Source organism: Penicillium diatomitis (genome assembly GCF_028827545.1).
Source record: "Penicillium diatomitis strain IBT 30728 chromosome Unknown utg000013l_segment0_segment0, whole genome shotgun sequence".
Classification (NCBI taxonomy): Eukaryota; Fungi; Ascomycota; class Eurotiomycetes; order Eurotiales; family Aspergillaceae; genus Penicillium; species Penicillium diatomitis.
The window spans coordinates 185,037-212,885 of NW_026623185.1; the positions used below are offsets into that span (position 1 = coordinate 185,037).

General features: G+C 46.5%; 7 protein-coding genes across 7 annotated transcripts; 4 read left to right on the forward strand and 3 right to left on the reverse strand.

The window, feature by feature from the left end:
* Positions 1 to 4,071: 4,071 nt before the first annotated feature.
* On the reverse strand, positions 4,072 to 5,145 carry N7539_008514 (uncharacterized protein; the record flags this gene model as incomplete). Its single annotated transcript, XM_056938109.1, has 2 exons — positions 4,072 to 4,130; positions 4,971 to 5,145. 2 exons carry the CDS (start codon positions 5,143 to 5,145, stop codon positions 4,072 to 4,074), a joined length of 234 nt encoding a protein of 77 aa, XP_056786491.1.
* Positions 5,146 to 5,151: 6 nt separating this feature from the next.
* Positions 5,152 to 5,518, reverse strand: N7539_008515 (serine/threonine-protein kinase; the record flags this gene model as incomplete). The annotated part of the gene is made up of 3 exons (XM_056938110.1): positions 5,152 to 5,214; positions 5,285 to 5,392; positions 5,441 to 5,518. Coding segments are annotated over 3 exons (249 nt in total), but the record flags the coding sequence as incomplete, so codon positions are not given.
* Positions 5,519 to 8,371: 2,853 nt separating this feature from the next.
* N7539_008516 (uncharacterized protein) lies at positions 8,372 to 8,959 on the forward strand (the record flags this gene model as incomplete). Its single annotated transcript, XM_056938111.1, has 1 exon — positions 8,372 to 8,959. The coding sequence occupies one exon, from the start codon at positions 8,372 to 8,374 to the stop codon at positions 8,957 to 8,959; it is 588 nt and encodes a 195-aa protein (XP_056786493.1).
* A 2,524-nt stretch (positions 8,960 to 11,483) lies between these two features.
* On the forward strand, positions 11,484 to 11,914 carry N7539_008517 (uncharacterized protein; the record flags this gene model as incomplete). The annotated part of the gene is made up of 2 exons (XM_056938112.1): positions 11,484 to 11,714; positions 11,777 to 11,914. Coding segments are annotated over 2 exons (369 nt in total), but the record flags the coding sequence as incomplete, so codon positions are not given.
* A 2,866-nt stretch (positions 11,915 to 14,780) lies between these two features.
* Positions 14,781 to 17,431, forward strand: N7539_008518 (uncharacterized protein; the record flags this gene model as incomplete). Its single annotated transcript, XM_056938113.1, has 5 exons — positions 14,781 to 15,247; positions 15,977 to 16,576; positions 16,637 to 16,740; positions 16,792 to 17,105; positions 17,168 to 17,431. The coding sequence occupies 5 exons, from the start codon at positions 14,781 to 14,783 to the stop codon at positions 17,429 to 17,431; spliced, it is 1,749 nt and encodes a 582-aa protein (XP_056786495.1).
* Positions 17,432 to 18,408: 977 nt separating this feature from the next.
* Positions 18,409 to 19,788, reverse strand: N7539_008519 (uncharacterized protein; the record flags this gene model as incomplete). The annotated part of the gene is made up of 1 exon (XM_056938114.1): positions 18,409 to 19,788. The coding sequence occupies one exon, from the start codon at positions 19,786 to 19,788 to the stop codon at positions 18,409 to 18,411; it is 1,380 nt and encodes a 459-aa protein (XP_056786496.1).
* Positions 19,789 to 22,308: 2,520 nt separating this feature from the next.
* Positions 22,309 to 23,056, forward strand: N7539_008520 (uncharacterized protein; the record flags this gene model as incomplete). Its single annotated transcript, XM_056938115.1, has 2 exons — positions 22,309 to 22,627; positions 22,677 to 23,056. 2 exons carry the CDS (start codon positions 22,309 to 22,311, stop codon positions 23,054 to 23,056), a joined length of 699 nt encoding a protein of 232 aa, XP_056786497.1.
* Positions 23,057 to 27,849: the final 4,793 nt, after the last annotated feature.

The window sequence follows — 27,849 nt, forward strand, 5'->3', positions numbered from 1 at the left end:
GGTGGTATTTGGAACCATTTGGCTCTAATGCTTTTGATGAGCAAGAGCTCTCAAGCCTGTTCTCCCCTATGATTACTGTATCTCCAAGAACCCAGTGGGGAACTGGTCCAGGTGGTGGAATGATCAACCTTGCCGAGGATGTGCGGAAAAGACGGCGTACTGATAATGGAGCGGGTTCACCGACTACAGAGAAAACCCCGTCCGGTTTAGACAACCAGTCTACAATCGACACGCCAGGTCCGACTGTTTCTATAGATGCTCTTACAGTCGTTGATGATGATCAGATCAGCCCCCGGCTTTGTCCATCGAGTGAGCTCCTCAACCCTTTATGGTTATTCAACCTGGTACTGACTATCGAACAGCGCACGTTAATGCGGACTTTGGAGATATATCGCAGCAGTCCGCACGGGAACATTCAGTCCTCGCTGCTGGTACAGGTCTACAATTGATCGATGAGCGGCAGATAGGATGGCCAGTGCCCCAAGCGCAAGATTATTCAAGTAAGTCGCGGTTTGCAGATCGGTGGATAAACAGCTGAAGTCCGGTTAGATCATGTTCCTCCGCTTTCGGCTCGCTCACCGGATACCGCGGATGTACAAGCACTTGCGTATTCCGTTCCGTCCTTCAATGCGATATCTGCGATCCCGTTCTTGCCAGACTCCCCTTTTCCAGTTCATTCCTCGCCGCTTCCGTCTAGTTCGCTTGAATATTGCATTCCATCATTTTCTCAAATAACAGGCATCCCTTCCCCTGTATGATACCTGAACTCATTCCAGACTATCAAATCGTTTCTCTGCTCCAAGTAACCACACAGATACACGAGTTCAAGATCTCGATCAATCCACTCCATTCTACCGAGTCGCCCTTCGCGAGTGGTATTTTTGCTTCATGGTTAACAAGGGACACAGTCGCGTTCTCTTCGTAAAGGAGGATTGCTGTTAAAGTGCCGTAGGGTTCTCGTGGGGATGCTCCGTTCGAAAATTTGATCAAGCTCGTCTTCATGTTCTGCCGAGACGTTAACTAAAGGAGAAGAAATGAAGATTTGCGTATTTCCGATACCTCCTTTTGAAAAGGCCGAAGAAGTTCTAACGGGACATTTCGACACAGTCTCATGTGTGGCGCATCCTCCGCTGCTGAGAACTCTGCTTTCGGCAGCCAGTCGCTCAGGAGATCGCAAGAAACCTGATTAGGGTTTTTCGTAGTCGGTCGGAGGTAGGCCATGGGTCCATTCGATGAATAGCTACTAGCACTGATCCTAAGTGCACATGGACTGTATTGATCGTTTCGGGTTCTGCTTCAAAATATTCAAAACAATCCATGTTCTGCGATCGGATCAGAGGGCGGGGTTGGGCAGAACATCTGGGACAGTGCACGTGAACAATGGCCAACCCCCACTTCGGCACCTTTCCCCACCATTATTAGTCATTCGACATTCAATAACGTAGTTCCCGGCCGAGCGAGCCACCCGGTCGAGCGAGCCACCCCAAAACACATAGTAAATGCGATAAATTACTACTTCATATCTCAACAACCATAGGTTTTCATTATTTGAATATAAGCATATAGGTTCTCCTTAGCATTTGAAATAACATACTATAGTTTTAACTAATCTAGAGAATTATCTCGATGCTTTACCATAAAATACACTGCAATTTTAACGCAGGGATCAAAGATATATATATCGCCTATAATAATTCTTGCAATCTTTCTATGCTTTGCCAGTAGATTAGAAACAATACCTAGATTATATGTATTTAGTATCTTATTATAAATGACTATGGTTGTTGAGATAGGAAGTAGTAATTTATCGCATTTACTATGTGTTTTGGGGTGGCTCGCTCGGCCGGGAACTACGTTATGTTCTCCCTATTCTTGATTCAGATTTCTGCCATTTTCAAGAAGAAAAGCATCTCTGCTCGCTTAATTGTTAAATTTTAAGATTTAGGTATCACTTCTGCTACTTCAGCTAGCAGAAAATTCCATCAGACTCGGCGATATGTATAGAGGTTTAACAAACCAAAAGGCGAGGAACATTCTCATATTACGGCGAATATCATGTAAGGCTTGTGGGAGGAGGCACAGACCTAAGCCCATATCTTAATTGCGTCAGATAGCAGGGCTACTGCATGGTTGCAGAAGTCGCGACGCATGAATTGGTCCTAAGTGGCGTGGTGTTAACTGTGTATCGTGTTACACGTTGAAGTTAAGCGTAGCAAGTCGTCACGTGCCAGGACGCAAAGCGATCAAACCACCTAGCATACACTAACAGGGCTGGGCGAGAGGTTCCAACGCAGAGGTCTAGCGACCTGCTCCTGCGGTAAGCTGAAATCCCTCATTCACTTCTTCTATCTACCTGCCAGGAAGCGCTGGAAGGATAGATGGAACGGCCCAAAGGCGCTAGTAGCCCGTCTGCAATAATAGACTGAGGACTAAGTACATCTCGTGGTCACGGTACGGAGTAATCTCATTAGAAATGTAAGTTTTCATCACATGAAGGAATTGATCTCAGCGCCGGCGAATCGCTCATCTCGTTAACTTCAACGCCGTGGCTTGAAATGTCCTTTCAAAAAAGATATCGATTTCGCAGAACGGGGGACGGTTATCTCTACAATGTGTGCCCTAGCTAGCTGGATGCCGCTGCAGGTTACCTTGCTTTCCTACCCTCTATTGCCCTATAGAAAAACTGCCAACGTGGGGAGATGGACGCCAATCTGACGAGGAAAAACTGTAAATTGTTGCTTACTTTGCTGTTGACGAGAGAGTTCCACTTCGAACGACGACTGTATACGGCATATAGTCTCTCGCTGACCTCGAACAACAGGGTGGCCCTGTTGAATGAGAAGAGTTTGAGCGCTAACTCATCAAACGCTTGAATACAGAGCGTAATATCGACTGGTGATGGTGGCTTCCGAGAATACCTCGAGGCGCCAGCTGAAACTCCGATTGTCGCACATCATACTCGAAGGCTGCAGCAAGCCCCGAAATCGTATCTAGCCTTTGATTTCACGCACTTTTGTATCTGACGGCTCAAGTAGCTACTTTCCAACCGGGGTGTATTCTGCGTTATTTATTAGAACACTCAAGCGCTTCGGAGATCATTTTCCGTACAGAGCATACGTATATCACGGAGATGGCATTGAATGATAACCAGTGATGGGGATTGATAAATACCCGTGCCTTTGCCGCCAATGTCTGTCTGTCTTCAATACAGGTCAAATACACCTGCCTTCACAATCTGACTGCTGTTCGCCTATACTGCTTCCAAGCTTCACCCCGATCCACCAGCAACAAATATTTCTCGCACGTTTTCTACCGCAGTCCAGAAATTGAAGTCCCTTACCTGGAGTAATAGAGGAACAACCCAGGATGTCGCGTGGGTCAAGCATTATACCGAAAATGCCGTGGATCTTATTCCGCACCTACTGGACAAAGTTGATTCGGCCACTGTGCAGTAAGCACTAGCCCTCTCTCCGGAACGCCTTGATTGGCCGAAGTACTTAACAACGGATTGGGGGCGACCTTTATGCAACTCCTAGACATAATGACCCTCTCCACGGTTCTATATTATTAAGGAAGGTGGATTCCCGCGTTACATCCGCACATGTGTACCCCGATAGGAAAGTGGTCTTTTCGAAGGCTATGTATGGCCGCGTGAAGCTTCCGCGGATTCCCGCTGCACCTGAAGGCTCTGGCCCTTCTTAGTGATCCGGAGGGGTAATTTGGCGGCTTGTGTGTGCTGTTACGATATAGGGTGGTTGCGGTTGGTGCGGTTAGGGTAACTGATGTATCATAGGTTTTTAATAGACTAATATACTAAAGCTTCATTTCAAAACTACGAAACGCTATATGTATATAGACAGTCAAATACATTCTACTCTTGGAATTTGCGAAAGGATTAAGGATTAAAGTTTAGGAAAGGGCTTATTGAATATTCATGCAAATTATTATCTTATACAACTACACGGTGCACCTTTTGGTTGATAAACTTAGAACGCAAAGGGCTGCCCTGAGATCCGGTTCGTAGAAGATTTGGCCTTATTTTCCTAATACAACCGGATAGCTAATTAAGCCCTAAGTTTGAGGAATGGGTGATATATTAGTTCGCGAGCTGTCTTCCTCTTCTCTGGGAGCTAGGTAACTATATCTCTAACAAAAGATAGAAATGCTTCTCGATCGCTCTCTTCGAGGAACGTGGCTATATCCTTTAAATATCTAGATTAAATTAATTTATTATAGCAGAATTTTCCTTGAATTAGTTAGTATCTCGGGTATTAACGTGCGATAGTTGTCTACTAACCTTCTGCGTCGAAGAAAGGGCTACTAAAGAATTCTTGAGTATTATTGCAGAGTGCTCTAGCGTTATTCGTGATAGGCTAAGGCTAATTGTACTCTAATATAGCCCTTGATTTCGCGAGCAATATCCTAGGTAGAGGGCCGAGTTAGGTAATTATTTCCGCGAGGTATGACGTTGCGTCGTATTAGCTTTTCGTATATACCTGTTCAAATAACTCCTTATTTCCAAGGATATTCTATAGCTTATGAACAGGAATATTAGACTTGATGCTAAGCTAATAATTACAAATAAATATAGGGGAAACAGAAAGCGTTATATTATAAATAGACCTTAAGAAATAGGCCTAGTGTAACGGGCCAGAGCCCGGTGGTTAACCATATGCCATGGCTTTCCGGATACCGCCTTAGCAGAAGGGGGTCCGAGCGAGGTTCTAGTGGGTCCTACCCGAGGACGCTCTTAAGGACTGCGACCGACTCCTACCCCTTCTTCCTTCTTTCCTTAAGATTGTTGCAAAACAGCATGTTGGCCTAGTACAATTGAATCAATTCTGCTACAGCCCTTCACACCTAGGGTCTTACTAGTATACTAAAGTTCTAGATATCTACCTTAAAATCCTACCTATAGCTAAGGATTACCTCTAGAGCACGGTAATAGTCCGGTTATATAGGGTAAATACTAAGTCGCTCTCCTAATATTCCGTTTCGGGTAGATAGTTTGTCTAGTCTTATAGCGAGCCCAAAATCGGCTATTTTAGGGATAATATCTTTGATTTCTCTCCTATCAAGAGCACCGAAGTAATTATAGTAGCGGTAAATCTCCCGGGAATTCTCGTTGTCGACCTTAAATTTCATCGGTTATTATCGTTTGATAAAGTCTAGAAGAATGTTTTCGTTTTCAAAGCTTATAAGGATATTTTCTAGCTTTAGATCTAACAAATAAATTAGGTCTGAAATCCTAAAAAGGTATAGAAGAACGGCTTTAAACGCTTACCCGTATAGACGACTTTGCACTCTGTGTGAAGATAGTCAAGGCTAGCAAGGAGGAGTAGATATAGGCCTTCGTAATAGGGAGGGGGATCTTGGGATTAACGAAGCGCCTCTGTGAAATCTATAGAGGTTCTCTTATCGGCTCGTACACAAGACACACGTGCTTTCCTTCCGGACCAGTCACTTCGAAGTTATCTAGGCACGTCCGTAGAATTACGCGACCACGATACTCGGAACGCTATTAGGTAATATAGCTTTCAATCTCCTTATAACAAGCATCGTTAGCGTTGCTACTGTTGATTATTTTCAGGGCTACGGTTTTTTCAGATTGCTATTTAAGTCTTAGTTATAAGGATCGGGGTTAATTATCGTGGTCAACATAAAGCAAGCAAGCGTGGTTACAGTGTGGAGAAGATACCTAGAAATGTCTCGGGCGAGCCAGACGATTGATTGTGATCCCTATCTAATTTTGACAAGTAGTTGAAATTTGTTGTCGAGGACCTCCCCGGTTTTTGTTGGGTAGAATGTCGCTGAATTGTAGTCAGGATAAACCTCAATCACAATCATGTTTCCACTATCTATCTATCATCTACTGTTCTTGACAGATGCACGGGCCTATCAGATGCATGCCATACTGCTCCAATTGTTACTTATGTTGGCAAGTTGCCGTCTCCGACCTGAATCAGTGAGAGAAGATCGCGCCGTCCCAAGTCTGCCCAAAGCAAGACAACTTGTCACCTTCGAACGATATAACTCCGTCTGTTATTCAATTGTCAGCACAACTAACAATTACTCCCAGTGAGTTAAATGCGTGAGAAAGAGACTATATATACCCATATTAATTGATGTCAACTGACTGTCAGGTTTGCAAGTTGCTTGAAGCATTGGCAGCCTGGCCAGGGCATCACCCATGTCACACGAGCCCATAAACCCACCACTATGTAGAGACAGTATGTTAGAACACTAAGCACCCAGTGATAGATCAAGTCATTGCGTACTTCTCTCGCGCGGTCAGCTGTCCATTATCATTTGCGAAGCAGTTGGTCATCGAAATGTAACCTTGCTGCTGTTTACTACCATCGCAATAGCAGGACATTGTTCCATCATTACTAGCCGTGCACAGGTTCCAATCAAGCTGGCAGTCGGGTTTAGTTGTGGTAGGGCCAGCACGGGAGAGCAAGACGTTTAAAGCGAGCAGAGCCAGAAAGATCAAAGGCATTTCTAATAGTAAACGTGCAGCGGTTCAGCTCTTGAGGATTTGCAAATAGCGAATCAATCGACAATCGCTAGGTTTAAGATTATAGGTGCCGATTACAAGAGGCGCTTATATATTACGAACTATAGCACTCTGTCTTTTCTCGTTCTAGTTCTGACCTTCAGGAGGCCCTCCATAATCAATTCCACCACCCTCTGCTTTCACCGGCTTCTTTTAACCCCAAATACCTACCGACCCAGCTCAAAATAGGCTATGCTGTGTTACATCGGCTATTTGGTTTTATGGAGAGATGCAATTGCAAATTGCACCGTTTATTTGAGATGCCGCGGCATCATCTAAGATAACAGCTTGGTGAATCAATGTCATTATGAAAGGTGTTCGGTTCAACGGCTTCTCCGGGATCACCAGACCATCGGTCCAGTCAACATAGCCAAGATCACCTGAGCTGTTCAATTGTGCTCTATTCTAAACTCTGAACTGTAGAACATCCACCATTTGATATCGTCACAGTAGTGAATATTCTTGCGTGTGGACCACATTCCTGCGATATAAATCCACATTGGCATACTGTACTTTGATTCCTAGTCTGGATGAGCTTAGTCACTTCGGCTCCAACTTGACTCAGTCAACCTTACCAGAGTACGGTGGAAAATGCCTATCATCCTTTTTTTTCTGAAAATCATGGAATTCGGTGACGTGACTGTCAAGCTCGTCCGCGTATGAGTGTATGATCTTAGTCGGTGGGAAGTGGAAATCATATTCAAGGCCCATCACAGATCCCGGAGGATCAGTTTACAATTTGTCTCTCTAGATAGCCGAAATTCCGGCAGAATTTGGGAGAGATGAAAAGACCGGCTCACTAACTCCTAGAGGGACTTCCTCGTATATCAAAGTCAGTACTGCATACTTACAGAAAACATTTCGAGCTATGTCTGCTACCATTCATTGTGCACTATTTCTCAAAAGTTACGAAGATCACAAGTCACTTTGATATCGCCAGATCGAGTCTATACATATCACTTCGAACTCCAAGCTTGAGATTTCAGATTCGGCGACATGTCTCCGCGGCGGAAAAACACGAGCCGCTTTTTGTCAGCTATACCCTCATTATACCCTCATGGATTCCTGACCAAAAACCAACCTGGGCTGCAACAGGGGGCGACAAGACCATCACCCGCCACAACCTAGTGCGTAGCACACCGACTCAAGAGCGGAAACGATCTTTCCCCAAATACAGGTAGAGTGCACGAAGCTTCTGATATTGATGATCGAATGCTTATTACATCCAGCAGCTTTGGCCATTTGTGACTGTTAGGCTGCCCCTGTGGCGCGCGGCTCTGAAACCACTTTGGCGCCTGGGCGAAGTCTAGCATGGCCGTGACCGTCCTAGCCCGCGAGACGGTGTATGGTTTGCCTTTCTTACCTTCAGTTAAGCCTCCCAGAATACCCGAGATACTGGCGAACACGTCTCCCACTTCACTCCGTAACTTCCTTCGAATATCCCTTACCTCTGTACAGTCCATTAGCAGGAGCTTTTACAGTATACACTTCTCTCTTCCGGTTTATCTGTCCGCGGGTAAAGATATCACTACCGTGGGTTAGCGTTACGAAGAAGGAAGTTCCCATCTCTACGGGAGTTTCCATTAGGCGATTGCTTGCTGTCTTCTAGAAGAGAGGTGTAAAGACTCCCTGTCACCCCTGTTTTAGCTTCTTCCTTTTCTTTTTCCTCTTCCTCCTCTTCTTCTTATCTCACACTCCCACTCTGCAGCAGTTAGCTCTCTATCCTGCAGACCATCTTTTTAGATATTCCACAACATCAGGCTTTCCGGTCTGTTGAAAGTCACAACCCTCGTCTCGTTGAAACCGTCATCCACCATGGAAGACATACCGAACGAAGACTTCTGCCTCCCTTGCCTTGAACGTTCTGACCGCCTCTGGCATGGAGGCGAACCATTCCGAGTTTACTGTGACCATACCGCTGCTTGCCAGCCATTTCCTGCTAGTCTCGAAGGCACTCGCCTGGAATACCTCGCCCTTATCACTACCATAGACCGGAACTTCAAATATTCGGCTATGAACCCTGATTCGTACAACGCGAAGATAACTGAGGCGACCCACAACCTCAATGCTGAATTCACTAAGGCTGTCGGAGTCCACCAGCGCCGGTACTTCGATGACCAGGCTGGGCTTGAATCCTTCTGTGCGTCCCGTAGAGCATCTATCGACCCTGAAAAGCCTATCTCTGAGAAAGGAATACCTGGAGCCTTATATGCCAAAGCTACCACAAAGCCGCGCCTACAGTGGGGTGATCATGGCTGGTATATCTGGCAGGCGGCCATGAAGGACTTTAATCGCACTATGATGAAGCTGATTGACGAGTATGATGAGTCCGATTACGTTTATGGCGATGAGACCTGCTTGCAAGCCTGGATCCGAAAGTTCCCCTTGCCTCTGAAGAATTGAGGCTCAGATAAATGTTACTGAAGGACACAGGAGAGGCTTCATGAGTTTTTAAAGCACTATCAAGCTCAATTCATGCGTTTGCAACCTCTGTGGACTGAAATATCTGTGCTCCCCTACTCAGCTGCCCCAGGCTGTAGAACATTGACCGGGGAATGGATGGAAACCCTGCAGATGGCTCTCAGTTTCCAGTGACACATGTGCTTCGGGCACCTGGCGCTGAACTGGTATCAAGTTGCGTGCGGTCATTGCCTCCTCTAGCTCCGATATCAACATCCCCAGATTTTGATGTATTGATGGGCCTCTGGCAGGATCGTGAAAGGCCCATGACTCTGCGAGAGTCAGCAGTTTCGCTGGGCATTTCGTTGTGACGCAATAATGCATCTGGTTGAGGACCATCATCATCAGGAATCGATGGTTGGCCCGTCTGTCCAAGACTTATTTCTGTTCCTGAATAACCACCGTAGACAGGAACCATAGAATCTATTGTTGAGGTCAGATGTTAAAAGGTTTCTACCTTCATTGAACTCCAGTAAATATGGACACCCGCCTAGGCTAACAATTTGAGACCCTAGGACAGAGCCTTGCCCAGTGTAACCTTGAGCGCAAGAATGTAAAGTAGCTCTCTTCTAGCAGACGCCTCGAAATTTCTGCTGTCGTCATGTGGCCTCTTCCGGCCTGTATAACCAGAAGCAACTCCGGTAAATAGGGCAATATGATAAGAGTTGCGCATCTGAAACGCGCATCAGTAAGACTTATATGCATTATATATTGCTTCATATGCCTTCCGCAATATTGATCGATAATCTTCGTCGTACATCGTTTCTTCATAAGCGTTCAAAGGTTCAATCTTATTTTTGATAGCCCAGCTCGTTCGAAACTAAACAAAAAGGACAGTTAGTAACTAACCCTATATCCTAAGGGGTTAACGCACATTTTCGCTGCATGCACCAGAGGAAATTCCAGTATGGCTTCTCTCCGACTAAACAACGACCACCTTCTACTATATCGTTCGAGATACATGCATCGCTTCCGCGCGCGTTCTTGATCTTCTTTAGGTAAGTCAGCGCTGCGATAAGCTTCGCCAATGATATTTTTGACTGCCTTCGTGAGAAGCTTCCCTTTCTCGCTGTCGGTGGGATCGGTCTCTCGTTCCAACCGCTTTTTCTCATTTTGAACAATATCATGTAGTATGATGAGTACGACCCTTCGGCGGATAGGGTTAAGCGTTGTTGAATCTTCAAGTTCACCAACATCACGTAGACAACAGTCAGCGAGCGCGGGATTCGAAGGAGGCCGACTGTGCCCCCAGAAGTTTGCAACGGGTTCCGAGATCCAGTCGTACAAGCATTGCGGTACATTAGTTCCGGTGCGACGCCTCCATTTCTTTGTTAGTTCTGCCAGGCGAGAGGCTTGTTCGGCTGAAAGTCGCTCTTTTTTATCGTTCTCCCTGGAACCATTCTTCAACTTCCATTCCTTTTGAATTACTAACACCACTATGTCCAACTAACTTTGCACGCTATGATGCTATTAATGTATGCGAAACCGAGATCTGTCGTAAGTTATGAGCAGCTTCCTTCATTAGATTAGCAAACTTATAGACGAGAGTTCAGCAATTTAGCCTCACAAGTTCACCAGCAGATTGTACCAAATCGGCAAGTTCCTTACGTCTCAACGGTATCTCGATTTGGACCTAGGCCCGTCATGTGAGTCTCGTTTTTGGGATACCGTCTTCACTAGACATACCAGAGAACTACTATTATTGCCTATTGTGTATGAGCAACTGCCGCGTAGATTCAGTTCCAAAAGGCGATAGTAGGAACAAGGTTGAACAAACATGAACCCTGGAGGTACTTTTGTTAGGAACATTCTCTAAGATTCCATAGAGAATTACAGTACCTTACAATGACGTATTCGGCGAACCCGCTTGATGCCATATCACTAAACAGGGATTATGTCTAGAGTAACCTAATACAGATTAGGGCGCTTCAAGGTAAGGTCTAGGAAACAATTCGTATGTGTAAAAAGGGGAATCTGTTTTCGACTCCGACTGTAAGTGATCACCGTTGTTCTTCAAGCCTAACCCCCGACAATTTCGCTCGAATCTTCAAGGGAAATATTAGAATAACGTTAATCGCATTATAGCAGAATACTTCCTTTTCTTGCCTACGTAGCTATGCTATATCTAATCGCGATCAAGTCCCTCAAAACTCGGTGATTTGACTTACCTATTCATAACAAAGTCAAGAGCGCCGCTACCGAGCCTTCACCAATCGCTCATTATTCATCACACATTAGCTAAAAATTTATTCGTCTTCGTCCAAAGCGTTGCAGACACTCTATAGTCTCTGGTATCTCATATCCAGCAGACCTTGACAAAAGGTCCCTTCACCACAGAGGTCAAGAGCGCCAGCCTATTTAGAGAGAAACTCCTAGCTCTAGCATAGGAGACTTACACGATAGGTCCTATCTCCGTCACTTAATTCTGCCAGAAAAAAAACTGCTTTCAACTCTCGAAATATTGCAGTCTTGTCAGGCTGTTTTGCAAGCGGACGTGAACCTTGCGCGAGTCTTTGATACTCCTCTTACTAGCGATCTTAAAGCGGATAGACTTTGCTCCCTATCCAGAGAATGCAAACCGCATATATTAGAGGCCGATCAGGCCGGATGCACTATTCCTAGGCTAATATTGTCCTACCCTCAACATATAACACAAAACAGCAGATCGATAGCAAATATCATGTCCACGTGGATAATGGTCAGGCATTGTTAGAGGTGGTCAAGGGGGATCATAACTTTATTGCTACCGGTCTTCCGTAGCAGCTTGTTAACCCTTATTCATATTATTGTGACGGGGCATCGGAAACCAATATTGTCAAAATGACTCGATCTCAAATAGAGCCTCGGAAGGATCTCACCTTGCAATCTTTGTACAGCCCGCATTTCTTTATTACTTAGTCATCCACACTGCTAACTAGTGCCCATCCAGTAAATCAAAAAATCGATAATTTTTTGACAGGGCTATTTAGAAGGATGGGAAAACTACAAGAAAAGTACTTAGCGTTCGGGCTTCAGGGAAAGATCTCGGGCAAATTTACTCGAATCGACTAGGAAACATCCATAACCCCCAAGGATTCAGATAGATCTAAGATAACTAAGCAGGGTAAGAATCGAAAAAGTAGACCTAACCTTATCAGAAAGTTCCGCAAAGTCACTAACAACCTCTTCAGGCCAAAACCGTTCCTGGACTCATGAGGAGGCCAGGGATTTACCCTGCTGGTTCGAGCAGCATCGGAGCCTATCAGAGAAAGAAATTAAGGATAGATATATGCTATTCTCTGGCCAAGATCGAAGCTATCTCTCCTTATAAGCCCAACTCTACAAACAAGGCTTTGGCTATTTATGCAACAAGAAGAAGAAGCCTTCGCATAGAAAGCATGCCCCCTCCCAGCTACCTCCTTCGGCTCTGAGACTTTCCACTACCAGGGAATCTACTGATCCTACCCAAGTCTCTATAGCTAGGGGAATCATTTCTAGATCGCTCTATCCATTCTAATAGCAATCTTCGGGAACCCAGACGATAGGAAATAAATGTCAGTTGCGGAGTCCACCATCGCGAGAGCCCCAAAAGGGCAGATCGTTATTAGAAAAAGAAGACAGTGAGCCTAGACTAGCTATTAAACCAGATTGCTTGTGCTTGAAAGTTACCAAACAAGACAGCTACAGGTATATTTCTGCTATCAAAGAGATTTCCGTGCATATAAACGAAACACTCGGTCCAAACAAAGAGCCCCTTGCAACGATCTTCCCAGGTCCTTAGTCCTCAATCTCCCGGCCAATTAAGGGCCGATCAGAATTTGAATATATTGATAGACTACAAGAATCATTGTCACGTGAGAAGTCCCATAATGGTTTCCAATTACAAACTAGGTACCCGTTGGATCGTGCGAATCGTGTAGAAACTTTTGCTAATTACTTCTAGGTATAGTAGAGCCGGCGGATCGTTCTGACTTGAGTTCCCAGTCGCTAGTACTATCTAACCAGTGCCATCAAACCTAGACGAGTCTATGAGAGTCCAAGCGGGATTTTGCCGTCGGCTGAGTCTTCTGACGGAATTAGTAAAGGAAGTGTGTATACGCTTGCTATTTCCGAAATGATCGTCAGAATTCTAAGAGTGTTACCAGACGTCTTCATATCTTCACGCCCCATGTCCCGCCTTCCTAACATGGAGATTCGCAGTGCTAGCACTCCAGTGACGGCCGAAAACGTCGCCAGCCACGCAATCGCCTCCACAGACTCAGTCGCCTGATTTGGGGGTTCCGTCGCGGCCCCCGTCGCACACTGGGCCGCACGCGTCCGAGTCCGGCCCGCCCCGAAAGCGCGTCCGCCGCTGGCACAAGCGCGGTTTCACTGGCTGCTCCACCTGCTACCGTCGCCATGTTCGTTGCGACGAGGCTTCACCGACCTGCAATAACTGTACAAGCCTTGGACTCGAGTGCGATGGTACGCAGGGTCGTATGCCCTCCAAGGTGTACCTCGGCGCAAATTCTAGCACGAACGAACTTCCTTTGCCATTACGCCCTACAGCCGGGAAACAACGGATCATACTAATCGTCCGGAGGCGTCCTCGAAAGACAAGCAGATTCTGAGACATGACAATGGGAGCAATGATGCAAAAGTTGGCCCGGCTCTTTCCAAAGAACTCAATTTTGAATCTGCCAACCACATACCATAGTGGATTGCTACCGTAAACTAATTATCGAAAGAGCCACAAGAAAGCGATTCTCAAACAGCATTGGAAAGCAAGATACGCCATCTTCTACTAATGGCCAGCAAGCTACACGGTCTAGCTCAGAATGGCAGCGCTGTTCAGAGATCAATCCCTGTGAAAGCGAGGTCGGTCCCTCGACTTCCATGGAAAGAGAGCCCGGTAACTATGTGCAAGTCACGAGCTACACTAAACAGACACCACTCACTAATATCCCTACTTTGCAGCCAGTTGTTGAGATATCGAACAAAGCGTATTGCAGTGCTGCACCGGGTTCTGAACCTCCCCAGGGTGACTTACATATGATCCTTGAAACTATAACTCAGCCAAGGTCAAGGCCAAAGCGTGCATTGAGCCATAGGACCAAGACTGGCTGTATAACTTGTCGCCACAAAAAAAGAAATGCGATGAGCAAAGGCCATCATGTATGTAAACCCTGTGCACGCTAAGTAAACATCTATATTCTCTGACATGCTTCGTTGACGGTCTATTTCAGGTGCCAATTGTATGCGAGCTGGTTATAAATGTGAGGGTCACAAACAGCCACATTGGCTGAGAGCCATAGCTTCGGCTATGACCATGCCAGCACGGCGCTCTGAACATGACATGGAGATCAGTGCCCACAATCGCTTTGTTCCAACCGAGCACAGTCCAGTACTTGAAACTGATTTGACTGCGGTTCATCCCAATCCCCCATTACAGTGAGAGTCGAAAACAGTTTCCCCTCTGAACACACAAGGATTGTTTCTCGGCCCGTACCCGAAATGAGACTAGTCCGTATCTGTAAAAGTCGTAAATAATCCTTTTCTAAGTATAGATTTTATTTTATTCCGGGACGACTGCAATACGTATAATATTGTATGTTACCCGAAATCCTGATACATTCCTACCTCATTGCCCCTCAATGCCCGTCAGACTCCCATATCCTGACATCCGCAACACCCACTGCGTCGACAATTGCTAAGGTTCATACACAGCATGGCACCGAGACTACCCCAATCCAAGTTGCAATTTATTCATGATATGATACAAAGCCGATCACTAACCACATCTCAAATGGCCGAGGCAGCTGAATGCAGCGAACGGACGATAAAAAATATCCGCAAAAATTTACGACTGTTCGGAAGCGTCCACGCCCCCCCCAACCGTATCGGTCGGAGACGAAGCATAACGCCACCGATGTTGGAAGCGCTCTGCGATCACCTGTTCGAAAAGCCTGGTCTCTATCTTGACGAAATGGCGGTCTTTCTCTGGGACGAATTTCGTATGCTAGTGACGAGCTCAAGTATCAGGAGGGCCCTTGCGTTTAAGGGTTGGTCAAAAAAGACCACGCAAAGGAGGGCCAAGGAACAGAACGCAGAATTACGAGAGATTTATCTTCATAACCTCTCGGAATTTGAGTCATACCACCTAATCTACGTTGATGAGTCTGGATGTGATAAACGGATCGGCTTCAGACGAACAGGCTGGTCACCTCTTGGTGTAGCCCCCGTACAGGTGTCACAGTTCCATCGTGATGACCGGTATCAAATACTACCTGCCTATGCCCAAGATGGTATTGTGCTTTCTCGCGTCTTTCGCGGCTCAACGGATGCCACTGTGTTCGAAGATTTCATCGATCAGCTTCTTAGGCACTGCGGAAGATGGCCGGAGCCGAAGTCCGTCTTGGTCATGGATAACGCATCGTTTCACCACTCTGAACGTATTGCACAGATGTGTGCTGACGCTGGAGTTAAGTTGGTTTATCTCCCTCCCTATTCGCCGGACCTCAACCCAATTGAAGAGTTCTTCGCCGAGCTTAAGGGTTTCATTAGGCGCAACTGGAGGTACTATGAAGAAGATCCAGACCAAGGTTTTGACCGCTTTCTTGACTGGTGTATTGATAAGGTCGGTGCAAGAGAGGAGAGTGCTAGAGGTCACTTTCGGCACGCCGGGGTGACCATTGAAGCTTGGGATACCTGACGTTCGGAATCCTACCACAATTTGGCTTTGAAGTTTTCACCTGAAACACGCTACGTTTGATAGATTGTCTCACTTGGCACCAGAAGTCAATGTCTTTGTGGCGCCTAATCAATATATGACTGCCAACACCAGATCAGGGCGATGAATGACGTAAAAGCGGCAAGTATACAAATCAACTCAAGCTCCTAGGCTCAAGATCTAATAAGCAGAAGGCTGGGGACTGGGCGCTAAAAGGGTCCTCTTAATAGGCTGAGAGCACCCCTACCAGATGGGACTCGGCGCTATTTTAGAGGCGCATTTGGGGGCTGGCAGCAAGGCGCAGCGCACGATTTCATTCTCATCCGTCGGCGCAAATTCACAACCTCGAATGTTTTTACAAGCTCTGCGAAGCAACAAATCTCGCTCTCATCTCCACCTCTCGATATCAACCTTTCACTCATCGACATCATGGCTGAGCTGGTAGGAGTCGTGTCTAGCGCCATTACATTTGCGACCCTTGCAATCCAAGTCGGCAAGTCTGTTCAGACACTTAAAGGCTACTGGGATTCGATGCGCGATGCACCAGATGATGTCAGATCGCTACTGAGAGAAGTCGAGATCCTCGGCTTCATAATGGCTGACGTTGACGCCGACTTATCACGAAGATCTGTGTCGTTAGCACTGATAGACAGCCAGCATGTTTCACAAAGTTTGCGCTTCTGCAAAGTCGCTGCGGAAGACTTGGAGGCACTTTGCAAGGACTTATTGCATCACGTCGGCTCGTCAAGCTGTTTGCGCAGGTCCTACCGGGCCGCAAAGTTGGTGATACGCGAAAGGAAGATTGAGAAGCACGTCTCAAAGCTCCATAACGTGGTTCGGCTACTTATGTTATCCCAGCAGTGTTATACCAGGTACGTCTTACGAATTCAGTGCATTAGATGACTGAGATGGCTTTGTACTGACAAAACTAGAGCGCTCATACAGGCTCAACCGAATTTCATCGCGGAGGAAATAAGAAATCTGGGGATAGTTTCCTCACACGCAGATGTTGCAGAACCTGTTTCAGCACCTCATTGTGAGTCCATCTTGGTGATCGACTTCTTTGAAACTAATCCACTGTTCTCAGGCAAGAACCTGGCTTCAACCGGGACGTTGGTGCGGAGTTCAAAATTGGAAAATGGACGGGTTAACCATCGCAAAAGTCGTCTTTGGCTTCTCCGCGCCCCCTACTGGATGACATCTCGAGTATTGGAAATAACTAGCATGAAAACTCCCTTCGGATGGGACTGGAGTCTTCGAACATACAATGAGGTTCGCTGGAGTAGTGAACTTGATTATTATTTCAGGCAAGGAACTTTAAAAGATCTCCAGGACCTCTTTGCCTCAGGACAGCTCTCCCCACTCTTCCGAGAGCAGGGTAGCGGGCGGAGTTTACTCCATGTAAGTGCACCATATTCGTTCAAGTTGAATCATATTATGGCTTTTTCGTGCTGACTTACCAGTATGCGATCTGCGTTGATAGAAATGAACAAGTGGTTGAGTTCCTCCTGGGCCAGGGAGTGGACCCATCTGTCGAAGGTGGATTCTCCAAGTTGAAGACACCTCTGCGCCTCCTCTTAGAGAATGGGAGACATGCGGCATCTGATAAAGACTACCCGCTTTTACCATTCCTACGCCCCCCTACTTCGACATTCACACGACTTCATATATGGAAATGCCCAGGACGCAGCCGAAGGAATATTATCCGAGTTCCATGGCACCTCTGAAGAATTCATATTTTTGCAGCAACACTGTTGTCCCATGTTTTACCAAATGCCACGGTGGGTGCGGATATCCGTGGCATCGAAGATCGTCTTTGATGCTGAATATTCCTACTATGCTGAAGAAGCAACTAATACCCCCAACTTGGTTAAAACGGTCCTCGGAAAAGACACATTAGAAGCCCAAGACTTCCAGACAAAGTGTACTTTACCGTTGACCTCAAAAGAAACGACCTTGATGCACTGCGTCGCGCAAAAGCTAGGAAACAGCCGGGCTTTCCTACAAATGTCTTGCCGAAGAAATCTGCACGTCGGCAATGGATACCAAAGGTTCTCTCGGCCTGCCAGAGCCCACTGTCACGCAAGATGGCAAGCTATTTGCGAGTCGTGGAATACTTTGTTCTTCGACTTTCTGCGGGTTGGTGTGGATGTTCATCAAATAGTCGATGGAAAAACTCTATTTATGGTATTTTTGGAAGCGTATCTGGCTTCCCAAGTATCCCTCCCAGAGTTTAACCAAGTTCAGTGGCTTGACCAGGAAGAGTTCCATGTGGGTATTCGGGCCTGGCTGAAGGATATGAAAGCCGCTGGCCTGAATTTGAAAGCGCTGGGAGCAAAACAGAGGCGCACTTGGGAAAGCGGAAATGTTCAAAGGGACTTCAATGGGGGCCTACACCGGGTGACTGGAATGTCTTATGGTCCAAATCCAGAAGACTGGTATATATGGCTGTCGGAACCTTCTGATTCTTTTGTGGGGGATTTTTGGGCTTTAGTCGCGCGACCAATTGAGACGATGCCTGGGGAGTGGCCAGGCGAATAGCTTCAAGGGGGATACTTGAGCAAGTAATTTGGCTTGTCATTGGACAAATTGAAGAAAATCGATTCCCTTGTCCACAAAATAGAGAGTTGCGTCACCTAACGCCAGGAATTTGTCTGATCACAAGCAAGAAAACGCCAAGTCCCCAACGCCAATACTATGCCTTCTATATCGACCCAGGAACGGGCATCGCTTTTTTCACGTTTTCAACCCATTCACGAATATTCTCTACGAAACTTCTGGCAATTCCGGGTTTGATTCCCTTGCCGACGAAGAATTCTGGGTTTTGATCCTTGTAGATATGCTCAAGGTCAAAGCCATCTGACAACGCTACGTCGCACGCTTGCCGGAATGCAGCTTTGAGAGTATCATCGGATACACTTGATGCGAGCCACTCACCGTATTCTTTGACGGCTACGTCTCTGTACCCTGGGATATTCAGGGGACCCACATCTTTCGGGTTCGCCGAACCATCAGACCGCTTGGGAGCCGTTACGTCCAGACCAGTGAGGTGGGACGGAAGAACATTGATGTTGATAGGTGGGTATGGCGTTCCGCTTCCCAGCATGTTACTGGCTTTGCGCTTGTCTTTATCTTGCCTCTGCTGCTCGTCCATGTATATGTCATCCCGGATCTCATCAGGAACATCTTTGTGCGTCTCCAGAACGCCACCTTTCTCGGCGTAGGTGACCAGTCGCTTGAGAGTTTGTGTGCGGAGTTGATAATGCTTCTTTCCTACCGGATCCAGCCAGCAGTAAGGGCCTAGGTGGCATGCAGCTGAATCACATTTCATCAAGTCATAAACGCGGCGCCAAATTGCTTGCTGACCACATGCATTTTCTTCAGCATCTAGCTGTGCATCTCGATCTTCGAGCATCCTCTTCGTGACAGAAGATTTCCCTCTCTTCTCCCCTTTCCGTCCAGCAGACAGGGAATTGCAATCCTCGATATAATTGAAACACACCCTCAGCGTGAGTCTCTTGCCACGGCAAAAGTGACTAGACCACATTCGGAGTTGTTTCTCGATTGGTGTCCAGACAATGTCGGTCTTGTTAAAGCGCTTAGTTAGATCACGCTGGGACCGATCGTTGACTGACACGATAATCGCCGTGTCATCAATCCTGACCCTCTTGTTGCGGGAGACTTTCTCTCCTACGACAGACTGCAGCTTCCGTTCCAGGAATAACCGCCAGTAGGCGCTTGGGGCCAATACCAAGTCTTCTTCTGTGTCCTTCACCACGGCTTTGTTGTTGAGGGCGACCCGCCACTCTATGAAGTAGTGGATACAGCTTGGTGGATATTCGTCGTAGGTCTTGCCTTCTTCCCATTCGAATTCCTGGAGCAATGGTAGAGTATCTTGTCGAGATCGGCGTGCGGGGCTGAGCTCATTGTCGAGCAGTACAGATGGGGAAGGACTACAAGCAGATCGCGTAGCATAAGGGCTTCGGAAGCATCCAGGGGTAGGCGCATATTGGGAGTCCTGTTCCCATGGTTCAAGCTCCTGGGGCTGAGAGATGTAGTCAGCGTGATATGGGCTGCTGCTCATATCTATACACGATCGGATCTCTGGACACCTGCGTCAGCTTACATTGGCGGTTCAGCTTTGATTAGGCACCATGAGCGAATAGAAACGGGAGGAGCGAGCAGGATCCATGGGGTAACACAAACAAGAACCATAGTTGTCCTACCAGAGTTACATTAGTCCTCTAGAGCAGTGAAACAGCCTTTGTCACGTAAAAGAGTGAGTGAAGAGAAGACAGAGGCAGCAAAAAGAAGGCAAATGACGGGCAGAATCAGGCCAGATCGCCAGATCTCCCTCCCCCACCTTCGAGAAGTTCACCTAGAACCTTCTATGTGGGTTTTCCAGTATTTTACAGTGACTCATTGCGCGCTGAAATCTAATACACCCTAAGACGCATGCGGCTAAGCAGGGGTTGTTTACAGAGTAACCAAATATGGCCTAGCGTGGTTTCGGGTACGAGCCGAGAAACCATCGATGTGTGTCTGAAGGGGAATCTGTTTTCGACTCTCACTGTATTCCAACAATCTATCCATAGGGAAAACTCCGATTTTGGAAGCACTGCATGCTTGTCTAACGATAACCGATCTACTCGTGTAGACCCTTCCTCGGTATGCTCAACCGGTCCTTTTAATCGGTAACCTTTATCAACACATGCGACTTCGACATCTTCTCCCCCAGTGCGCAAAAAATGGACAATTCCTTCAATCACGAAGTCCTTCCAGATGTTGGGAACAAATACACTTCGTATCCCTCTCAAGGGGAGAACGAATACAATAGAAGACTCTGCGGCCTTCTAGACTGCCGCGGTGTCTTGCACACGAGTATGAGATGGACATGTATATAAAAATACACAGAGCAAAATGTAGAACAGACGGAAAGAGTAAGTTAGTGAAATAAGGTTGAACAGTAGTTCGGGAGGTGCCAAATAGTTTATTCTTTTTGAAGGCCAGCTTCTCCTACTCATCTGCTGGCAGCGGCCTAAAGGTCACCACCGTAGCTCAAGCCCGAATCCTTTTATTAACTATTTCCTCAGGACCGGGCAAATGGTAGAATTAGCGTGTATTCGTGATCTTTAGTAACCGGGAGTGAGAGCATATGGGGGAATCTGTTCCTGTAGTCGGGAGAAGGGCCCTTCTTCAATCCAACACACATCCTACTTCCTCAAGACCCCTTTAAGCACTTAGGTTTAACGAATTGGAAAGTCTGGTGGACCCAATATCAGCCAAACTACTCCTTAGGCCTGCGAGCAAAATTAAATGCTAGTAGGAAAGAGTATATTCCCTTAAGAAAACAACAGAATGGCCTGTTCAGCAGTTCATTTCCAATTGTTGAGGCAGACTAAACAGGTGATGCGGTGGTGAAAAGAGAGGGTGGTGAAAAGAGAGGGTGGTGAAAAGAGAGGGTGGTGAAAAGAGAGGGTGGTGAAAAGAGAGGGTGGTGAAAAGAATTAGGGAGGGGGGTGGGGGTGAAGAGAGAGGGTGAAGAGAGGCGGTGGTGACGAGTAGCAGTAGTGAATAGCGGGTGGTGGTGGGAAATGACAGTGTTCGCTTTAGTACTGAATGAGGCCACGTAACTGAGCAAAAGATGCACAAGGCTTAATATTGTGTTAATTGATGTGCTAAGACTATGGCGTATTGTTCGTGTCGGTTAGCCGCAGGTTGTTCCCGGCTCCCGCCCTGAATGTCCTTGCCTTGGGTCCCCTGGGGTGCGTCCAAGTATACCGAAACGCACGTGACAACGCTAATCCCTAGTGTCCGTAGAATGATTGGTTCACGGTCGTCACTCAAATAACTGCGGCCCCCGCGCTTCTTTGAGGTCCGTAACATATCTACAGTCCACTTTAGCTTTTTTCAATATTGCTTAATCAACTAAGTCTGCGACGGGATTATAAATTTTGTATGGGTCTAATGAGCTTCGTTTCGGCGGAAGGCTTGGGGCTGTTCGCATGAGATTAGTTCTAGAGGTAATCAATGAATAAATTAATAAATTTCCGTCTTCCCCAGGATGACTAGCAGCTGCTCTAGGAACTTTACCTTGAGTTTTGTTACGGAACTCAAAGAAACGCGGGGCCGCAACTATTTGAGTAGCAATCGTGAGCCGTTCATTCCACGAACGCTAGAGACTAGCGTTATCACGTGCGATTCAGTATACTTGAGCGCGCTCCAGGGGCCCGGGACGGAAATATTCAGGGCGGGGGCCAGAGGCGGCCTGCGACTAGCCGTCGCAAACAATACTAGATTCCCAGGAGCTCAAAACGGTAAAAAATACTTCTGAAGACGTCTTGGAGACAAGTGGTGTCAATTTCACCGACGGTTTGTATTTAAGCCTGCTCTCCGAAGCGATCGCCCTCATAGTTTACCGGTTAACCATATCTTTCCAGGGAGGTAAACCACTCCTGTACACTGTCCAATACCGACTTGGTCGTATAAATAGCCTGAAATGGTCTGGCACGACACTAAGATTGCCCCTGAGTTGGGCACGTTCGCCAATCCCATATTGATCGAAGGTAATCTTTCCCCTTTATACTCAGCTTCTGATCCAAACATGACCCGGGTTGACGACGGTCGATGTCAAGATGAGCCAGACCAACTTGGTTCCGATGCCGACACTGAGATAATGACTACACCAGAGTTTTGGGGATCCTTGACCAGTGGAAACTTCGCCCATCTGGGGGAGCATGAAGCAGCTATTGATCCGTTTTCTATTCATGTGTCCATCAGGTCGCCAGTCCATGAGGATCTCACAGGCCTTCCGTCATTCGAACAGTTTCAACCGGACCGCAAAGCATTTCAATTCACTGGGAATTCATTTGAAAACTCCTTTGGGGCAGCAAGGATTGAAAGCGCTATGAAGGGGTACGAAGGTACGATAAGCTAATATCCATTTGAGACTAGTATGCTGAGTCTTCCTAGGGAGCGAGCAAAGCACGAATCAAGGAAAAACTTCTGGGACCGAGGAACCCAAGAAGGACCGCAGTATGCCTGATAGTTTTTCGGTAACCCGCAACGCTGCCCCACAAGAAATATCAATTCAAGCGGATAATACCTTCAGGAAGGGCTTTTCAAGTGGCCCCTATGATATAGGACTTACAAACCCCAGATCATCGCTTGAAGCAGCGGATAACACCAACAAAGCCCGGTCCTTAGGCAAAACTGCCTTGACCTGGGGTTCTTCCGTATCTACTGCTATTGGCGATGAACTAGCGGCAATTCACGATCACATGGAGCACTGTCGGAACGCAGATTGTCTACAGGCTAAAGCATTTTTTGATGGGATTCAGCTCCCTCGTTAGTGACTCCTTGCTATTCGCGTTGATGCAACCTCTGAGACTTGATTTTACAGAAAGCTCGCTGCCAAGCTACACAAATAGATCCACACCGCTACAGGGACGAAGCGAAGAAGGCCGTGTGACCATGCGATTCCATGTCCCAGGATTCCAGAGGGGGCCGAAAAAGCCAATGGAATTTTTAGTCAACCAAGTCATCATCCGAACGGCTTTTTTTCCGCTAGAGATACCTTGCAGTCTAGAGACTTTCCGGCAAGACGACAATCTCTTTGGGCGAGGTGCTGTGGTCGCCTCTTTGGAAGGAAAAAGCCCAAGATTCTTTGTTACCTTCTCCCCTAGGGTTCACCAGAACGATCACGGTACTCAAGTCCGTGCATCACGCAAACAGTCAGAGGGGATTGTGATAATTGAATCAGCTGGACAACAACGAAAAAAGGGAGCCAATTGGTGGCACGGCTTCACCGGGAGAGTTTCTATTGAACTTTATAGGAGATGGCCCCCTTTAGCCTCGGATTACGAGGAACGGGAAGACTTCTTTGGCCCTGTTGTCCTGAGCGTTCACTCAGACAACGTAGACCCAAAATTCTTTCTCTCCTTCTCTTCCGAACTGTCTTCAGCTGATCACAATCCTCATTCGCATACGCCTAATAAAGGCGCAAGTGCACTATCAATAGCTGGTGACACTATTACTCAGGAAACAACGGAGCGAGCTGGTACTTCTGGGGATCACTTACCACTTAACTCCCATGTGGAATGTGTGAAACGCAAGTTTTTATCTGATGGGTTTCAATTTCAACCCAGACGATCGAAGAGACTGGTGATAAAAGCTCGAATCCAGCAATAACAGTTACTCGTCCTCAGCTCCCTGTTGTGGCTGTCTACCAAGTTTCTATTAGATCGTATCAATCTAGACCCATAATACTCTGCTAAAAAGAGAGACTAGCCATGAATGCTTCCTGGTGGGCGACTGAGGAAGCGGGAGTCACACGATTAGGTCTGGCTGTATAAGCCCTAAAATCAACGTTGATTAGCTTAATCTTCTAGTATCTAACTCTATGCAGTTCCAAATTTCTTAATTCCACAATAGGTGGGCTGGCATTTGGAAACTTCATCGGAGTTCCATGACCAGGTTCTCAGTGAGCTCGTTTCTCAAACCGGGCGTGACAATCTTCCTTTTTCAACCAGTTGACGATGAAATTGCGGCATCTTTGTGGTACAGGAAACTTGAATGTTCATGCTTCCAGGATTATTTCTGCGGTCTGCGGAGCGATAAGGGATTCTATCCAGGATTTGACTTACTTTGGAACTCGGCTGCTTTCTAGGTGAGTAAAAAAATTAAGAACACAGACTCATGTTTTCTGGTTGAAAATGGTGTCTGTGTTACGTCCCAAGAGGATAGATCGGTGCACTTAACGAGGGTATCAAGACTCGAGAACAGAAAGAGGAATACTAAGCTACTTGTCATAGTCTGCTCAATATGGAGTGAGTTTGGCTAGATTACTTTGTCTAGTATGTACTGGAAGGGGAAACAGATGCTTTAATATTTGGAATTTCGTTTCGATTTTCTCGTGTCCCCCAAGACAACCAGCCATATACAACTGTTTTTGCACCAAGCTCCCTACTACCATAATACAGTACTACCATGCTCACTTAAACGAAAGACAGTCGATATATACTGGGCCTCGATTTCTGCGATGATGCCAGGAAAATCCTCCCAACCTGGTGCGATCGTCGTTACTATGCAGCTATGGGACTGTGAAACGGTATTCCTGAATGAGAATACCCTGTGGGCTCAGTCAAATTTGAGATTGGAGGGAGGACAAGGTACCTACATATAAGAGAGAGTAGGCACGGGTTGACCTATTTATGGCGGGCTTTCACATGATTCTCCATCAGTTGTGAGATGCATACAAACCTTGGAAAACATACTTGTATGCGATGACAAGCTCTAGGTTCCCTATTCTTGGGTCTGTTCAAATCTCTTGGGCCACCCAGCATTGTTGCAGTGTCGGCCCCTCTAGAGAAATGAGGGACCCTCCCCGGAGTGCACAACGAGTCATTGCTATAACATGCGTAGGCCAACGTCGGGTTATTTCGTGTCAGCTATATTAACGACTTATTGCAGCTCTCCCTGCGGCAAAATGACAGCCATTCAACACAAAAATCGGAAGTCAAGTCCGCCAAATCCTCACGTGAACTCGGCGTCACTTCCACAACTTGCCTAATTGTTGTTGCTGATAAAATCGGGCGTAAGTGAGCCATTCCGAACGCGATGAAAATAAAGATGACTCTAGGCTGTAGTATATTCTTTAAGGCTTTATAATGGAACCGGGGACTTTTGGCTCTCTCGCGACTCTCAAAAGTCTTATCTAGAGGCTCGTTTCGGCCCGTCCGTTAATCTCGGAAAGCGTCAAGGATCTTGGCAAATGTCTTCTGATGAACTAGTGAATTCTGAAGACAATTAATGTTGCGTGCCTCGATCTCTAGGCTGACTCTCGTGCAATGTTCAAGCAACTTTCCACGCAGCAAATGATTGAGAAGTGGAACCTTGTCTTCGTCTAGTCGACCTTTAGAATCTAGTCAGTAACAACCGTTATACACTTTTTTAACAAGCGCCGAGGATTCATCAATTTTACATATCCTGACTACCATGTTGGCCTTAGGTTAGAGTATTTCAATTCTAGCTCAAACAATCGAATCCAACTGTATGCCAAATCTCCGCAGATATCGTAAAGGAAATCGCTAAGCCAATCATCGTAGGATTCGGCTCAAGAGGGTTGATTATGTTGAAACGAAGGACAGGTCATCTCGGATACACTGACTAACGTTTCCAAAGCAGCAAACTGGAAACCAAGGAGCCTTTCCTTTGAGCACTGGTACTTATAGAGCCCTTTATTTATATTGCTGTTACTCATTTCAATTGCTATGTAGGCGTGTGACGGAGTGCTTTAATTGACCATCCCTTACTAGTGCTTGTTGCTTCGCTAGCGGCAAGATTCGGTCTCCCATTATCCTTGGTCGACTCAAGGTGACTAACAACTTTTGCATGTGAAGTGGAATAAAAAAGGCCGTCTTTTCAAGAGATACCACGGTTAACATCGTCAGTGCGTCGATGCCGAGGGTATAGGTGTTCTCCCAAGTTTTCCCGCCGCTTAAATCCATTCCCAGAACTGCGATTGCAGTCCGTATAGGGACACATGATCGAAATTATCGCGTTGGTGTAATTTTTGTGCACTTCACGCCGGTATGGTAAGAGACCACCGGGATACCTGAAGCCTTATCCTCTGTTGCAGCCTGGCTCATAGCATCTGTAGGGACGGTCGTGCTTATCCATGTGTTTACTAGGGGAGAGAAGAGTTAGCGTCAGATTATAATACAGGAGGATAATGATATAGAGCTACTCATTTCCATTCACGAGGAGGCCTAAAAGTTGGCGGCATAGGCTAGTAGTCTTGATGGTCACAGTAAATTTGGTTGTCGGCGTTCCTGGGAACGGCCCGGGTACGCACATGCTAACGCCTGCCGTCCATATTATTGATAGTTAATTGCTTGTTAATTCGGAATTGTTGTGGAAACTACCCCATTGGAGCCAGAACATATTTATTCACAGCAGCTTCGCTTAAACTTCGAAATGAGGACTAGGATGGTCAGGTTGCAAACACACTTAACACAACTTACGACAGTATGACTGGCCAGACAGGCGAGACTTCAATGGTTAGGATGCTTAGATACTCAAGGAGACATGATTAGGACTAGTAGTGGTTGTAGACGACGTGAATGGGTTAAATATGTTCATGTTTTGCTGGCCTCATACACTGTTTGTTGAACATGAGCTTGATTAGTCTCCCAGTAGTCAATAGGCCCGTTCAAAAACGTGAGTTTTGCATTCATCTAAGATAATTCGCGTTTCTCCTACAACTGCATTTGATTGAAGGGATTTAAGCCCAAAGTCATGTTATTACAGCAATGTGAAGCATTTCCTCGTTCCTGATTTACTTTGATAACGGAGCTTCCTAAGGCACGAGTTCTTTGGCCGCACAAATCTTTACACGTAGAGAGACGAGATCACCGATAGACTGAGGCTCCCCACGAATCCACGTTCCACCACGCACAGTATCTCTGCTACTATTATGGTACACCACGGAGAACACAACATCAGGTCCGTTAAATATATTGTGATTGTACAGTATGCCACAAAGGCATTCGAAACGCCTCCCCCTATTCAACAAGGCAATGCATATTATTTTGGGCTAACAAGTGGTTATTACATCCCAAGTGTTGGAACACAGTAAGCCGCATGTGACTACATCCTATCACTGATAGAATGGACTGGATATATAAGGACACTCTTTTAGCATCATGTATTTAGTTCTTCGCGATCAATTACACATTGTTACTTGGTTACTACCCTGAGCACTTTGCACTTCTGATAGACCTACAGGTCTACAAGGCAAGGAAGCAATCTGTAGGCGAGACAACTGGGATTGGGAAGTCTAGAGAGAAGGAAGAAGAGAGAGAGGGAAAACCCATGAGCGGGAGAAAAACCCTCAAGGCACATGACTGCTGCTGGGCCTAGCAAACATCTGGGAGAGGGCAAACTCTCTCAACTTCACAGTTCAACTTTAAGACAACACGACCTACAGGTAGGGGAATTACTCGGTGGTAACACTGAGTGATTGACCTACTTGGCGCGCACCTCTGGCACGTCTTGCAAGACACTCGACAGGATCTAGTCCGTAGTAAGGCTTCGCGAAGCAACGGTACGATTGAGAGACCAGGTCTTGAGATGCGAAGTTAGG